Source organism: Pseudophryne corroboree (genome assembly GCF_028390025.1).
Source record: "Pseudophryne corroboree isolate aPseCor3 chromosome 3 unlocalized genomic scaffold, aPseCor3.hap2 SUPER_3_unloc_7, whole genome shotgun sequence".
Classification (NCBI taxonomy): domain Eukaryota; kingdom Metazoa; phylum Chordata; class Amphibia; order Anura; family Myobatrachidae; genus Pseudophryne; species Pseudophryne corroboree.
In genome coordinates, this window is record NW_026967563.1 from 1,862,500 (window position 1) to 1,879,360 (window position 16,861).

At 45.7% G+C, this 16,861-nt stretch overlaps 1 protein-coding gene across 1 annotated transcript in view; it reads left to right on the top strand.

Moving 5' to 3' along the window:
- The first annotated feature begins 5,765 nt into the window (after positions 1 to 5,765).
- LOC134984643 (oocyte zinc finger protein XlCOF7.1-like) overlaps positions 5,766 to 16,861 on the top strand; it is a 57,711-nt gene continuing 46,615 nt past the window's right edge. The window contains exons 1-2 of the mRNA XM_063950185.1: positions 5,766 to 5,892; positions 8,751 to 9,668. Of these exons, the coding sequence (XP_063806255.1) occupies positions 5,766 to 5,892; positions 8,751 to 9,668 (1,045 nt within the window). The remainder of the gene's footprint in view (positions 5,893 to 8,750; positions 9,669 to 16,861) is intronic.

A 16,861-nucleotide genomic window follows, 5' to 3' on the forward strand; every position in this document is an offset into this window, starting at 1 on the left:
ATCCACTACGGACTACGAGAAATAGATTTACCGGTGAGTAAAATCTAATTTTCTTTGCACCCACAGGAGGTACTGGACGCCCACCCAGAGCAGTTTCTCCTGGCTGGTGGTAAGTTCAATAATTCTTATGGTAACACAATTTCACTGACTTATTCAAATGTAAGGTGATTGTTATCTATTATTGTGTCACCTTTGTCCGTTATGTTATAATGTTATATGTAATTCTCCATTGTTCATCCTCTCTGTCGCTCCTATTCCGCTCAGCAAAAAAACACTAAGGCGTCTTGGGAGTATAGAGGGGGAAGGAGGGTTACACATTTACATTTTTAAATGTGCCTATTCCTGCTATCGCACCGTCCATATCCCAAGAGTACTCTAGTGCCCCCTGTGGATTCAAAGAAAAGAATTTATCTGGTAAGTACCAAAAGCCTATTATCTACTGTAATAATACAGAGACATGACTGTGGAGGTGAGGGGATTTGGGCATATTTACAGTGATATTTATGTCTCTTCCATTTCACAGAGGTGTGAAGAAGACAACTGGTGAGTGTGAGACACCCAGCAGCCATCCTCGTGTGACAGGAGGACTGAGCAGGTCCCAGATCCCCATCACGGTGCCTCCACCTCACTCACTGATACTTGAGAGACACAGTGACCAGAAGATCCAGGAACTCACCAACAAGATCATTCAGCTGCTGACTGGAGAGGTGACTGCTGGGAATGGAACATTATACAGTAACACCAGGGGATGTGTCTGGGTGATGACTGGAGAGGTGACTTCTGGGAATGGGACATTATAAAGTAACACCAGGGGATGTGTCTGGGGGATGACTGGAGAGGTGACTGCTGGGAATGGGACATTATACAGTAACACCAGAGGACATGTCTGGGGGTTGACTGGAGAGGTGACTGCTGGGAATGGGACATTGTACAGTAACACCAGAAGACATGTCCAGGTGACTGCTGGGAATGGGACATTATACAGTAACACCAGGGAATGTGTCTGGTTGATGACTGGAGAGGTGACTCCTGGGAATGGGACATTATACAGTAACACCAGAGGACATGTCTGGGGGTTGACTGGGGAGGTGACTGCTGGGAATTGGACATTATACAGTAACACCAGGGGACATGTCCAGGTGATGACTGGAGAAGTGACTGTTGGGAATGGGACATTATACAGTAACACCAGGGAACGTCTCTGGGTGATGACTGGAGAGGTGACTGCCGGGAATGTGAACATTATACAGTAACAACAGGGGACGTGTCTGGGTGGTGACTGCCAAGAATGGGACATTATACAGTAACACCAGGGGAAGTGTCCAGGTGATGACTGGAGAGGTGACTGCTGGGAATGGGACATTATACAGTAATGCCAGGGGACGTGTCTGGATGATGACTGGAGAGGTGACTGCTGGGAATGTGACATTATACAGTAACACCAGGGGAAGTGTCTGGGTGATGACTGGAGAGGTGACTGCTGGGAATGGGACATTATACAGTAACACCAGGGAATGTGTCTGGTTGATGACTGGAGAGGTGACTGCTGGGAATTGGACATTATACAGTAACACCAGAGGACATGTCTGGGGGTTGACTGGGGAGGTGACTGCTGGGAATGTGACATTATACAGTAACACCAAGGGAAGTGTCTGGGTGATGACTGGAGAGGTGACTGCTGGGAATGGGACATTATACAGTAACACCAGGGGACGTGACTGGGTGATGACTGGAGAGGTGACTGCTGGGAATGGGACATTATACAGTAACACCAGGGGACGTGTCTGGTTGATGACTGGAGAGGTGACTTCTGGGAATGGGACATTATACAGTAACACCAGGGGACGTGTCCTGGTTATGACTGGAGAGGTGACTGCCGGGAATGGGGAATTATACAGTAACACCATGGGACGTGCCTGGGTGATGACTGCCGGGAATGGGACATTATACATTAACGACAGGGGACGTTTCTGGGTGATGAGCGGAGAGGTGATTGCTGGGAATGGGGTATTATACAGTAACACCAGGGGACGTGTCTGGGTGATGACTGGAGAGGTGACTGCTGGAAATGGGACATTATACAGTAACACCAGGGGAAATGTCCAGGTGATGACTGGAGAAGTGACTGTTGGGAATGGGACATTATACAGTTAAACCAGGGAACGTGTCTGGGTGATGACTGGAGAGGTGACTGCTGGGAATGGGACGTTACACAGTAACACCAGGGGAAGTGTCCAGGTGATGACTGGAGAGGTGACTGCTGGGAATGGGGCATTATACAGTAACATCATGGGGCGTGTCTGGGTGATGACTGGAGAGGTGACTGCTGGGAATGGGACGTTACACAGTAACACCAGGGGAAGTGTCCAGGTTATGACTGGAGAGGTGATTGCTGGGAATGGGGCATTATACAGTAATACCAGGGGATGTGTCTGGGTGATGACTGGAGAGGTGACTGCCGGGAATGTGAACATTATACAGTAACACCAGGGGACGTGTCTGGGTGGTGACTGCCGGGAATGGGACATTATACAGTAACACCAGGGAGAGTGTCCAGGTGATGACTGGAGAGGTGACTGCTGGGAATGGGACATTATACAGTAACGCCAGGGGACGTGTCTGGATGATGACTGGAGAGGTGACTGCTGGGAATGTGACATTATACAGTAACACCAGGGGAAGTGTCTGGGTGATGACTGGAGAGGTGACTGCTGGGAATGTGACATTATACAGTAACACCAGGGGACGTGACTGGGTGATGACTGGAGAGGTGACTGCTGGGAATGGGACATTATACAGTAACACCAGGGGACGTGTCTGGGTGATGAGCGGAGAGGTGACTGCTGGGAATGGGGTATTATACAGTAACACCAGGGGACGTGTCTGGGTGATGAGCGGAGAGGTGACTGCTGGAAATGGTACATTATACAGTAACACCAGAGGACATGTCTTGGGGTTGACTGGAGAGGTGACTGCTGGGAATGGGACATTATACAGTAACACCAGTGGACGTGTCTGGGTGATGACTGGAGAGGTGACTCCTGGGAATGGGACATTATACAGTAACACCAGGGGATGTGTCTGGGTGATGACTGGAGAGGTGACTGCCGGGAATAGGACATTATACAGTAACACCAGGGGACGTGTCTGGGTGATGACTGGAGAGGTGACTGCTGGTAATGGGACATTATACAGTAACACTAGGGGATGTGTCTGGGTGATGAATGGAGATGTGACTGCTGGGAATGGGACATTATAAAGTAACACCAGGGGATGTGTCTGGGTGATGACTGGAGAGGTGACTGCCGGGAATGGGACATTATACAGTAACACCAGGGGACGTGTCTGGGTGATGACTGGAGAGGTGACTGCTGGGAATGGTACATTATACAGTAACACAGGGGGATGTGTCTGGTTGATGACTGGAGAGGTGACTGCTGGGAATGGGACATTATACAGTAACACCAGGGGATGTGTCTGGGTGATGACTGGATAGGTGACTGCTGGGAATGGGACATTATACAGTAACACAAGGGGACGTGTCTGGGTGATGACTGTATCACTGTGTGTGTCAGGTTTCTATAAGGTGTCAGGATGTCACTGTCTATGTCTCCAGGCAGGAGGGGGAGTATATAGAGGAACACAGGGGTCTGTACAAGGACGTGATGATGGAGAATCACCGGCCCCTCACATCACTGGGTAAGAGGAGACTGTCATGTATTGTACAGGGGAGAGCAGGTATGGGGGCCCCCTTTATACACACATCACCTGATAATCACATATATACACTGTACTCAGTCACTGTGTGTCTCTTACAGATGGACTCAGTAACAGAGATACCCCAGAGAGATGTCCCCGTCCTCTGTATTCCCAGGATTGTACAGAGGAGAATCACAGGATCCCACAGGAGGATCAGGTAGGTGGGATTTAGGGTCTCCCCATAATACCAAAGTGACCATCACTATGTGATCTGTAGAGCAGCTGTGTGTGTCTTATACACTACTATTATTATACTATTATTAATGTATATTGTTTTGTGGGCTATTTAGGATGAATGTCTCACTGACATTAAGATAGAAGATACAGAGGGAGAAGAAGAGACTTATGTGACTGATATGAAGGCAGAAGATATATCTGGAGAAGAAGAGACGTATGTGACTGATATGAAGGCAGAAGATATAGAGGGAGAAGAAGAGACGTATGTGACTGATATAAAGGCAGAAGATACAGAGGGAGAAGAAGAGACGTATGTGACCGATATAAAGGCAGAAGATACAGAGGGAGAAGAAGAGACGTATGTGACTGATATAAAGGCAGAAGATATAGAGGGAGAAGAAGAGACGTATGTGACTGATATAAAGGCAGAATATACAGAGGGAGAAGAAGAGACGTATGTGAGGGGTGATCAGCAGTGTAAGGAGGAGATCCCTACAGATATCAGCAAAGGTGAGTAATAAACTTTTATTACAGAAGTCACATATTCTCCTTGCTCAGTCACTACAGCAATCTCTTATCCTACACCCTCCTCTGTAAGTACAAACTAATGAGGAATATATATTTTCCCAGTGTGGAGTTAGGAGCCATCAGCCCCTATTATACTCCTGTTCTCCCCCTCACATCATGTCACTGTGTGTTACCAGCCCAGAGATCTGACCAGTCTCCTCCCCACACTCTCTGGTGTATCTCATACATCAGGAGCCATCAGCCCCTATTATACTCCTGCTCTCCCCCTCACATCATGTCACTGTGTGTTACCAGCCCAGAGATCTGACCAGTCTCCTCCCCACACTCTCTGGTGTATCTCGTACATCAGGAGACATCAGCCCCTATTATACTCCTGCTCTCCCCCTCACATCATGCCAATGTGTGTTACCAGCCCAGGGATCTGACCAGTCTCCTCCCCACACTCTCTGGTGTATCTCATACATCAGAAGCCATAAGCCCTTATTATACTCCTGCTCTCCCCCTCACATTATGTCATGTGTGTTACCAGCGCCACAGGAGATAGAGCATGTTGGGCAGTTATTGGTAAACCGAGGGGGAGAGTACAATGGAACATGTGATTCCTGAGTGGCTACCACCGCCGCCTTCTGGTCAGCTAAATATTTTAATGCAAGACGTCTCTTACGGGGAGAATTGAGACCTTTTACATTAAGACTTAGAAACGTCACCGTGATAGAGAGAGATCAGATCATGGTATGAAACATCTAGGATCATCTGTGTAAAGTCCAATGGAGTCTGTAGGGCGTGTGCATACTTCAAATCTATCAAATAACAGAAAAAATAAAATAGTGAACTAAAATGGGCGACAAACAGAAATAGCGTCCATAAAGGAGCTAGAGATTCCGTCACTAGGGTACCATGACCGAAAAGCAGAAAAAGGTGGCAGTCTGGCCTAAAAGGGAAACCCACCGACTACCCCAAGTAGCCATATCACAGTGCAAAATCTAGTCATCATAGTAACAATTGTACAAAGAAATATCAAATCTCAATGTAACCAATGTATCCAAAGGAGGTAAAGGCCAGGAACATGTCCTGATATCCAATTTAGGTTCTACCAACACAGTTATAAGGGCAACAGGATGTTAGATGAATCAGTCATGCTTTACCTGAACACCCAAACATTCTAGAAAGGTATTATGTAACAGTGGAAAGAATGTCAGACCATATACCATATAGCAATTAAATAGCACAGGAAATAAAGATAAAAATATATGTTTTATACCCATAACAAGAGCAAATAAATCTGGCCCAAAAATAGATCCATGTCCAGTAACTTAGTCCCGGTTGGCACATATTACAGTAGGAAACAAACTCGGAGTGTCTGTAACAGTCTTACTCCTTTAGCATATTACTTAAAGACGGAAGACAACTCCTCCGGGATTGGTTTAGGTAAAATGTTATGAGGGACTGTCAACAGGAGTTTCCCACTTTTTCAGAATAGTAGGGCTATTCTCGGGTGAAGGTATCACTGTGAAGGCACCGTTTCGCATCACAATATTCTTAGTAGGAAAGCCCCATTTGTATTGCACATTTCCTTGGGTGGAATAGACGCCTTTTGTCCAGCGTCACAGTAGAAATATCCAGAAATAGCTGCAGATTATCCAGGCACTATGTTATGGACGAGGAATACAAAGCAACCCGTGGAATGCATTCTTTAATGTGAAAAAGTGGACCCTTAGCAGAGTGTCCCTCAGTGCTTGGATACGGGCCTGTTTGGACTTTGGGAGTCTATGGATCCTATCAGTAAGAAGGTCTGCGCAGAAGCCTTCAGTGAAAGTTTCTGAAAAGAGAACCGTGGCATAATCATAAAGCTCAGCATTTGTAACAGAATCCAGAACGCCCATTATTCTGATATTATTTCTCCGAGACCTGTCTTCTAAATCAATGACTTTATCACAAATAGAGACCATGTCTTCCTGAAGGGAGCGTAGAGTAGCAGGACCATCTAGAGTGTCTTAAGACGTCTTCAGCCATTACAGCTGGGCTGTGCATCTGACAAGAAGTAGCAGATGATGATGTAGCAGTCTCAGAAGGACCACCTGAATTTGAGGTACCAAAGAGATGGACAGGTGGGGCCGATTTGGTACCTTTTTAACCTTTTTTGGAGGTATTGTAAGCCGGCTACAAAGAGACGGACCTCTCAGAGATAGGAAAATACAAACAATCTATAAATAAATGGAGCAGTAGTACGCTGTCAGGAGGTTACATCAAGATGACTCAGTTCAAAATTAAATTCTTAGTCGGGCTGATGGGGGTATCCGAGCCCAAATTTCAAGTAAACATGATGTAATGCAACTCAAATAACACAGTAATGACCAAAAAATTCCACTAGAGGTCAGCGTGATACAGACGTGAAGTACTCAGCACAGAGAGACACAAATGGCAAAATATATTCAGGTGATAAATCCACAAAATAATGTACTGTGAGGTTGTAATCAGGGTGTAATGAGCTGTGCTCAGACGATACTTGATACTGGGCTCTGCATGTAGACTGAGAGGAAGTAGATGATAGTGGTACCATATAAATAGAAGGTAGTGTCACCTCCAGGCAAATGCTTCAATTAAGTGTAATGACCCCGGTCCAGCCGTCAGTACACTTATTTAGCGGCTTATATCAATTTTACACCTTATTGAAGGCAGAAGGCAAAGCATGCGATGGCCGGGCACCAGGATCCAAACTGGCAGCCATCTCACTTCCCAATACCACCGCCGGGCTCCAGTGACTGTGGGCAGCCCATTCTGTCCCCAGCAGTAGTGGGAGCTGTGCACCCGTCTGAGACACAAGCGCCTCCAAGTCAGGTATCCGGAGCGTGCAGGAAAGACTGAGTGCACTTAGCCCCAGAATACAGCCTGTGGCTTCAGCGGTGTCACTAGGCTGCGGCAGTGAACGGTGCCCGGAGTGAGCGGTGCAAGCAGATTTTGGACAGAAGGAGTGGGGGACTTAATAGATTGGATCTTGGTCCCAGCGGCGGCTGAGAGCTATCAGGTAGGGTAGATAAGAAGCCACTTAGTGAGGAGAGCTCCAGAAAGCACGTCTGGATAGATCACGCCCCTTTTATTTATTATTTTATATACTAACAGGGGTGACTCTCACTCAGATGTTCACTGCTGCCAGTAGCACACGTATGAGAAGCAGAAGTATGGCGGCAGCTGTATAGATCCTGATATGTAATTCTCTGTATCATACTTACCGTACACACATCATCCTTATTACTATTGAGAGTATAGAGGTAAGACACTGATGATGGGGGGGGGGGGGGGGTGTTTGTAAAAATGGATTATAACCTAGCAGATGATGATTACAGGGTATTATGTGGTGTATTGCATGTAAAATACCTTGTTCCACACCTACTCTGCTGTAGCAATATATCTTATATAAGGGTGAGTAACACTTGTACAGGCTTACCAGCATATGAGCACACACATAAAGGAATGCTACCTTACCAATGCTTCCAGGAGTAACGTTAGGAGACATTTCTCTGATCCATCAGCTCATATGACTGATGTTATTATTCATCTAGAATCTCCAATTCATACGATATGTTCCCCATCCATTGTTTTACATTGGTGCTGACAGGACTTGGCGAGTGACTACATCTCCATTTATACTTCATGGTTAGTTACCAGTACAATAGAGAGATATATCTAAGTCTTATTATAATACATTTGTTATTGTGAGTGTTCTCAGGAGGGTGGACACAATGATAGTCTGAGACACAATATTATAAAGCCTTCATTAAAAGTTATGTTTTATTATACACACACATTTACAATTAAGTGTCCCAGAGAGTCATCTCCTATTGTTTACAAGATTAATATTGTTACAGAAAATGTCACATTTCCATAATGTATTTTATTTCCAGCAGATGGACACACAAGCAGGAATATCTCAGAAGGACATCTAATGTTATCCCTGGATTGTGACATAAAAGATAATGACAGTAGACAGGATTCTCCAGGAGATAACCCCATTACCCCAATTATACATCCAGCTCTCTCAGCTGAGCCCTCTGATCCTGGGAAATGTTCTCCTGATCACTCTGATATTGGAGCATCTGTTACAGCTCTGACAGTAGATACAGTGTTTCCCTGTTCTATAGATGCCAACTATTTTACACAGAACACAAAGCTTATAACCCATCAGCCAGCTAAAGCAGGGGAGAGGCCATTTCCATGTTCTGAGTGTGGGAAATGTTTTACATACAAATCAGCTTTTGTTACACATCAGAGATATCACACAGGTGAGAAACCATTTCCATGTTCTGAGTGTGGCAAATGTTTTGCACGGAAATCAAATCTTGTTAAATATCAGAGTAGTCACACAGGTGAGAGGCCATTTTCTTGCTTTGAGTGCGAGAAATGTTTTACACGGAAATCAAATCTTGTTAAACATCAGAGTCGTCACACAGGTGAGAGACCATTTCCATGTTCTGAGTGTGGGCAATGTTTTGCACAGAAATCACATCTTGTTACACATCAGAGAAGCCACACAGGTGAGAAGCCTTTTCCATGTTCTGAGTGTGGAAAATGTTTTGCACAGAAATCAAATCTTGTTACACATCAGAGAAGTCACACAGGTGAGAAGCCATTTTCTTGCTCTGAGTGTGGGAAATGTTTTGGACGCAAATCAGATCTTGTTACACATCAGAGAAGTCACACAGATAAGAATCCATTTCCATGTTCTGAGTGTGGGGAATGTTTTGCACACAAATCAGATCTTGTTATACATCAGAGAAGTCACAGAGGTGAGAATCCATATCTATGTTCTGAGTGTGGGAAATGTTTTGCACACAAATCACATCTTGATACACATCAGAGAAGTCATACAGGTGAGAAGCCATTTTATTGCTCTGAGTGTGGGAAATGTTTTACCCAGAAATCATGTCTTGTTATACATCAGAGAAGTCACACAGGTGAGAAGCCATTTCCATGTCCTGAGTGTGGGCAATGTTTTGCACACAAATCAGATCTTGTTATTCATCACAGAAGTCACACAGGTGAGAAGCCATTTTCTTGCTCTGAGTGCAGGAAATGTTTTGCACAGAAATCACATCTTGTTACACATCAGAGAAGTCACACAGGTGAGAAGCCATTTTATTGCTCTGAGTGTGGGAAATGTTTTACCCAGAAATCAAGTCTTATTATACATCAGAGAAGTCACACAGGTGAGAAGCCATTTCCATACTCTGAGAAATAAATCAGCTCTTGTTGCACACAACAGACATCACTTAGGTGAGGAACCATTTTAATGTACTGGAGTATACTCATCATTGCCATACGTTTTTCTTCAAGGTTCTTATCCTATCTCCTATGCTTTTTGCAATATACATGCTACCACTGGGTGAAATAATCAGATGTCATGCCCTCATCTACCACTGCTATGCAGATGACCTGTCTTTTGCTCCAGGTACCCAGTACCAATCCTAAATGGTTGTCTAGCTGAGCTCCAGGTGTTGGTGATGCCAGTTGGCTGTGACTCAGTCCTGGTGAAACAGGTCTTTATGATAGAAGCTCACCACCAAAGGGCAGGGCTTCAACTCAGCTTTGCAAAGCAACCAGACTTACGCTTGGGTGTTCAGAGTTACAAAATGCTGATGTTGGAGTGACACTTAGACATCAGGTATTTGCCACAATCAGATTGTCATCTGAGGAACATAGCCAGACTCCACCACTTATTTCCCTCCGAAGATCTACCTACAGTCATACATACACTTGTATAATCACGCATAGACTACTTCAATGTCCTCTACCTGGGTCTCCCAGCAAAAGAATTGCACCGCTTGTAGCTTGTACAGAATGCAGCAGCCAGGCTGTTACCTAACCAGACCGTTCCGGCCACATCACACCCATTCTCTACTCCCTTCACTGGCTGCCGGTAAGATGGGGACTATTAATCTTACTGACTCTCCCAGCCCTACATGACCGGGGTCCAAGGTACCAGAAGCAGCGTCTTCCTCCTTACTGCCCAGCTTGCTTCCATCTGCAGATGGACTGTTACCAGCAGTTCCAAGAATCCTCAAGAAGTTCTGAGATGTCAGAGGGGAGACATGTTGGATGGCACTATTGCTGTGGTGGGGACTGCCGGAGGCACTATCTGTGGCTAGTATTCCCAAGCGGTGCTGAGGCGTCAGAGGGGAGAGACAGGGTGGGTGGCACTAGTGCTGTAGTTGGGTTGCCGGAGGCACTATGGGTAATTTCTTATTCATCCACTTGGGGTCACTGGAGTACTCGAGATATGAACGGAGAGTTAGCAGGAACAGGCACATTTAAATTAGTAACCTCCTCCCCCTCCACACTCCCAAAGGTACTTGACGTGGAGAGTTCTCCACAGTTTTTCTATTTTTCACGGATTTTTTTCTTTTTTACACTCAATCCCTTCCCAGATTATTAAGAAGCTTTGGTCCGGGATTGTTTGTGCTGCTGCTGCAGCAATTGGCTTCTCGGTGCTCAGGAGAGGAGTACGGCGGCTGCCGCGACTCTGTCTTCAGAAGGAGGAGAGGGGGGAGGCTGAACGCAATATATATTGGCTAATATGGTGATAAGTTTCATCTTGCATGCTTTATTATACTTGAGTATAGGCATGCACATGGCAGGACGCCATTTTATCCTTACTTCCTGGTTCTTCTTGCAGGAAGTTTGCTGCTGTCCTACAACACTCGGCCACTGGAGGAGGTGGTGTGTTAGTAGGAATTCGGTACAGCACAGGTTTCACTGATTGCAGTGTGTCCCACGTATACTGCACTTCTGGGTTATACACACTTTAGTTACACTTTTACTGAGTCGTGGGACTTGTCTGTTTTTGTCTACTTGTCTGTGTACATAATGAGTAAGGTAAATGCAAAATCAAAAAAGCAGCTTAGCTGCAAGGTCTGTGAGAGTGTGTTACCTGACTGAACTGCTGCATACAGTATGTCTTGCAAATACGAACCCATAACCTGATCCTCCTTGGGTAATGTCTGGGTTACAATCGGAATTGGCCGCTGCGCGAAAGGAGCGTGAGACGGCTAGATCTGAGGCTAGGGTAATACCAGAAGGGGCTCAGGAGATGTCTAGGACTTTGCAAGGGTTACAAAAGTCCAAGTCTAGCTCAGTTCCGAAAGATAGCATTTGTTTTATATCTTACCAGTGTCAGCTGTGTTGCATTCTGACGATTCAATGCCAGACCTGATTGCTCAAGAGGAACATGAGGAAGGTGATTTGGGCCAGAAGTCAGATAATGAGGTTACTGATAGTCTGGCCATTGATAATCTCATCAGGGCAGTACATCAGGCTCTAAATTTTACGGAGGTTGAAGAACCTCTTTCAAATGATGAAGTGTTATTTGCTAAAAGACGGAGAACACCGGTGTGTTTTCCTTATTCAGATTCTCTGAATAAGCAGTTAACAGAAGCATGGAAGAATCCGGATAAACGGTTTTCTATGACTCAGCGGTTTCTGTCTAGTTACCCGTTCCCAGAGTCTATGACGTCTAAATAGTGAAATTGGCTGGCTGTGGATTCCTTGGTGTCAAAACTTTCTAAGAAGTTAACCATTCCAGTTCCAGCTGCTATGACGCTTAAAGGCCCATCAGAGTGTAAGCTAGAAGCTATGCTAAAGTCAGTGTATACAGCAGTAGGGGTGTTGCTTAGACCTGGTTTGGTTGGAGTTTGGATTAACAAGGCTGTAGTTGCATGGGCAACACAGCTTAAGTTGGGCCTACAAGAAGAACATCTGTGAATCTGCTGAGTATCTAGGTATGGCTTCTATGGACGTCGGCCTGGCTAGTACTCACCTTTCAGCTTCACAAGTTGCAGTACAACGTGCACTTTGGCTGCATTCTTGGCAGGCGGAGGCAGAGTCCAAATGAGAAATAGATGCATTGCCTTATGCTGGCGAGATGTTGTTTGGTCCTGAATTGGACAAATGGATTTCTCAGGCCACGGGGAGAAAGTCTGTTTTCCTACCATTGCCTTTACAGGTTCCTAAATGGAAATTCTCTGGATCAGCATTCAAATCCTATAGACCTCAGTCCTTTCGAGGCCATGCTAGAGGAACAACCATACACAGTAGACATGGTAGATGACGTGGTTTTCAACAAACCACTAACCGTCATGACACTAAGACGACCGACAAGCCAGTGGCATGACGGGCTTCCAGCCCATCTCGGATCTTCAGTTGTGGGTGTCACAACTGAGGGCTGAGGCTGACTGGGGGAAGCCTCAGATGTAGGGGCTGGCGTGTAGGTGAACCGTGGAGGTAAGATTAGGTTCCTAGAAATGCAGGATGTTTGAACACCATCAACCCGAAGGCGTGACCACAACAATGGAGTAAAATATAAAAGTCAATTTATTGAACACACAGTATATATCTTGGCAATGAGATATCTTCAACAGTTAAGTGCAGAATGAAATGCAGTACAGTTCCTGAGAATGCAAAAGGTATTTGAGACTGTGGCTATGCAGAACAAGATGACAAAAGTCCTTGCCAAAATCCGGAGTTGAAAAGTCTGTGGCTACAGCTATCCGCTGTAATGCGGAAACAAGCAAGTACCGCCTAGTAGGTGGTAGACAGGAGACTGGGATAGGCACTGATACACTGAGGTTGAAGTGAAGTAGATAGAATTGCCAGAGACTGCCGAACGGAACCGGTGTGAGGAAAGATGTGCTGAACTCACCACAGGAGCAACAGTTTGATGGTGAACATTGATGAATACTGTGGTCCAATGTTGTGTAGAAGGAGATGCAGAGTGATATATGAATACCGCTAGAGATGACGTGAAGCACTGCTGTAGGCAGATGGTAACACCAAGCACTGCTGGAAGCTGGAAGCCAGTGACACTTTACCACAGAGGCTAGTGAGCGATGCTGTAGATAATGGAAGTAGCAACAATACCAAGACACAGCTGGAAGCAGAGCAGGTCCACAGCTGGAAGCCAATGTCAGGATCGAAGTAGATAGTCAGGAAGCAGAGCTGGAACACTGCAGGAGTCAGGCTGCACCGCAGGGTGGTAATTGGTGCCGGTCTCTTGGAGAAGCTGAATCACAGGAGCTGGAGTACCTGGAAAGTCAAGCTGGAAATTCACCAAACAGGAGAGACATGTATGCAAGGATTGACAACGAAAGCACTGACCCTTATCCAGCCCTGGAGTAGGATATTTATACCAGCTGATGAGCTGGGATTGGCTGGATAATATAGGCAGAGTCCAGACTGCAGCGGATAGGCTGAAAACAACGTGATAAAAAACAAATACGGCTGCACCCATGTTTGAAACTGGAAGGAAAGTCTGTCTGTACTGTACATGTGGGAATCGGCAGTAATGGGCGCGGAGGGCAGGAGATGCCATACTTTAAACAAATGGATGTTTTGTGTAATGTTGCCATGCCAGCGCTTCTGCAATCACAGAGTAGAACCTTGAGACTCAGATATGCAGTGCGCTGCCCGCAGACAGCGCAGGTGGAATCCAGGCCTGGAATTCCGGGCCAGTCTCAGAAGGCACTTAGCAGGTAAATAATGGGGGTAATAACCCGGATCGTGACAGTGGGAGCACGCCTTCAGACGTTTCACTTGGCGTGGTTTCAGACATCCATAGATGGGTGGAACCGCAATTTAGTGTCCAAATGTTACAAATTAGAGTTCGATTGTCTTTCACCAATGCGATTTTTCAAGACATGTCTGCCTGTGTCAGGAGACAAGAAGGTGGTTCTGCAGATGTGATTCAATCTCTGGTAGACTCAGAAGGTTTGATTCCGGTCCCAGATCACCAACAGGGTCAAGGTTATTATTCCAGTCTTTTTGTAGTAACAAAGCTGGATGGTTCTGTCAGACATATATTGAACCTAAAGGGGCTCAATCAGTACATTGCTTACTACAGATTCAAGATGGAATCCCTGCGGTCAGTGATTGCAGGTTTAGAGCCACATAAATTCATGATTTCGCTGGATCTCAAGGATGCGTACTTACACATTCCAATTTGGCCACCACATCAGGTGTACTTAAGGTTTGCAGTACAACAAAATCATTATCAATTTCAGGCTCTACCGTTTGGCCTCTCGTCAGCAACTCAGGTGTTCACAAAGGTGATGTCTGTGATGATAGCTCATCTCAGATCCCTGGGAGTGATAATAGTTCTGTACTTAGACGATCTGCTCATCAAAGCTCATCTCAACAGATACTCCTTCAACATACCTTACTAACGTACAATGTACTGGTTCAGCACGGTTGAATTGTCAACTTCAAGAAATTAAGTCTGATTCCATCTCAAAGACTTCAATTCCTAGGAATGATTCTCGACACTGGATCAATTCATTTACCTGGCAGAACAGAAAGTACAAAGTATTCATCATCTGGTAGAGTTAGTGCTCAAACCACGGACAGTCTCGGTGCATTTGTGCATTCGACTGTTAGGAAAGATGGTGACGTCTTTTGAAGCACTCCAGTTCGGAAGATTTCACTCACGTCCTTTTCAACTGGATGTTCTCGCACAGTGGACAGGCTCGCATCTACAAATTCATCAGATGGTGAGGCTGTCTCCAAGGGCCAGAATATCACTACTCTGGTGGCTCCAAGTACACAATCTCACAGCAAGAAAAAGGTTCAGAGTCTGGAATTGGATTATTCTGATGACAGACGCAAGTCTCAGAGGTTGGGGAGCAGTGGTCCAAAATTGTCAGTTTCGGGGTTTCTGGTCAGACCGAGAAAGTTTACTGTCGATAAATGTCCTGGAACTCAGGGCAATTTACAACACGCTGTGACAGGCAGTTCACATGCTCCAATCTCAGACTGTCCAGGTTCAGTCAGACAACGTGACGGCAGTCACATACAGCAACAAACAAGGAGGAACTCAAAGTCGCATAGCCATGCAGGAAGTTGCTTGAATCCTCAAGTGATATTGCTGGCAGTGTTTATTCCAGGAGTGGACAACTGGGAGGCAGATTATCTCAGCCGTCAGGATTTTCATCCAGGGGAATGGGCATTAAATCCAGAGGTGTTCTAGATGTTGGCCCAGCGGTGGGTTTACCCACAGGTGGATCTAATGGCATCTTGCCAAAATCATCAAACACCCCAGTATGTGTCCAGAACGCAAGATCCAAAGGCAGTGGCAATGGATGCTCTCACAATCGCGTGTCCGTACAGCCTCGTGTATAGGTTTCCACCTTTACCACTGCTTCCTCGGTTGCTAAAGCGGATCAAATGACAGTCCATGATAGTCATATTAGTGGCGCCTCATTGGCCCTGGAGAGCGTGGTTCTCGGATCTCAGAGGTCTACTCGCAGACAACCCGTGGACACTCCCGCTACGTCCAGCCATGCTACAACAGGATCTATTCCTGTACCCCGATTTAGCGCTGCTGCGTTTGACGGGATGGCTGTTGAAACCACTCTCTTGAGATGAGAGGGCATTCCAGAATCGGTTATACCAACCATGTTACATGCTAGAAAGAGAAAGCCAGTAACGGCAGCTCATTATCACAGGATTTGGCATGCCTATATAGGGTGGTGTGAAGCTTGGAATTTTCCGACATCAAGTTATCCTTTCAAGTTATCCCGTCTTTTGCTATTTTTACAGACTGGGTTAGATGGAGAACTGCGTTTATCTACACTAAAGGTGCAGGTCTCTGCCTTGTCAATTTACTTTCAAAGGCGTTTGGCCCTTTTGCCAACTGTTCACACTTTCCTGCAAGGTGTCCTCAGAGTACAACCTCCATTTATACCACCTACAGCGCCATGGGATTTGAATCTGGTTTTAGATTTTTTACAGTCTTCAAATTTTGAACCCTTGCAACAAGTGGATGTTAAGTTTCTGACTTGGAATACAGTTTTTCTCCTAGCCTTAGCTTCAGCAAAGCGTGTTTCAGAATTGGGTTCCCTTGTCCTGCAAGCCACCGTATCTGGTGTTTCATGATGATAGAGCAGAACTTCGGACGAATCCCGCTTTCCTACCAAAGGTAGTATCTTCTTTTCAAATCAATCAACCAATCGTAGTTCCGGTATTATCAGAGGGTGCAGGAACTCCAGCTACATTGGATGTGGTACGCGTACCCCGCATTTATGTAGCCCAAACATCAACAGTACGTAAAACGGATACGTTGTTTGTTCTCTATGATGCAGTCAAGATAGGTTGGCCAGCTTCCAAACAGACCTTGGCCAGATAGATTAACTTGACCATTCGTCAGGTGCACTTTCATGCTAGTCTAACACCGACTGCATGTGTCAGCACATTCCTTGCGTTCTGTGGGAACGTCATGGGAGCAGGTCATGGAGCTTTTATGACGCAACTTTGCCGTGCGGCTACATGGTCATCAGTGCACACGTTTGTGCGCTTTTGCAAGTTTAATACGTTTGCGGCATCAGCATCTAGCTTTGGCCGTCTAGTGTTACAG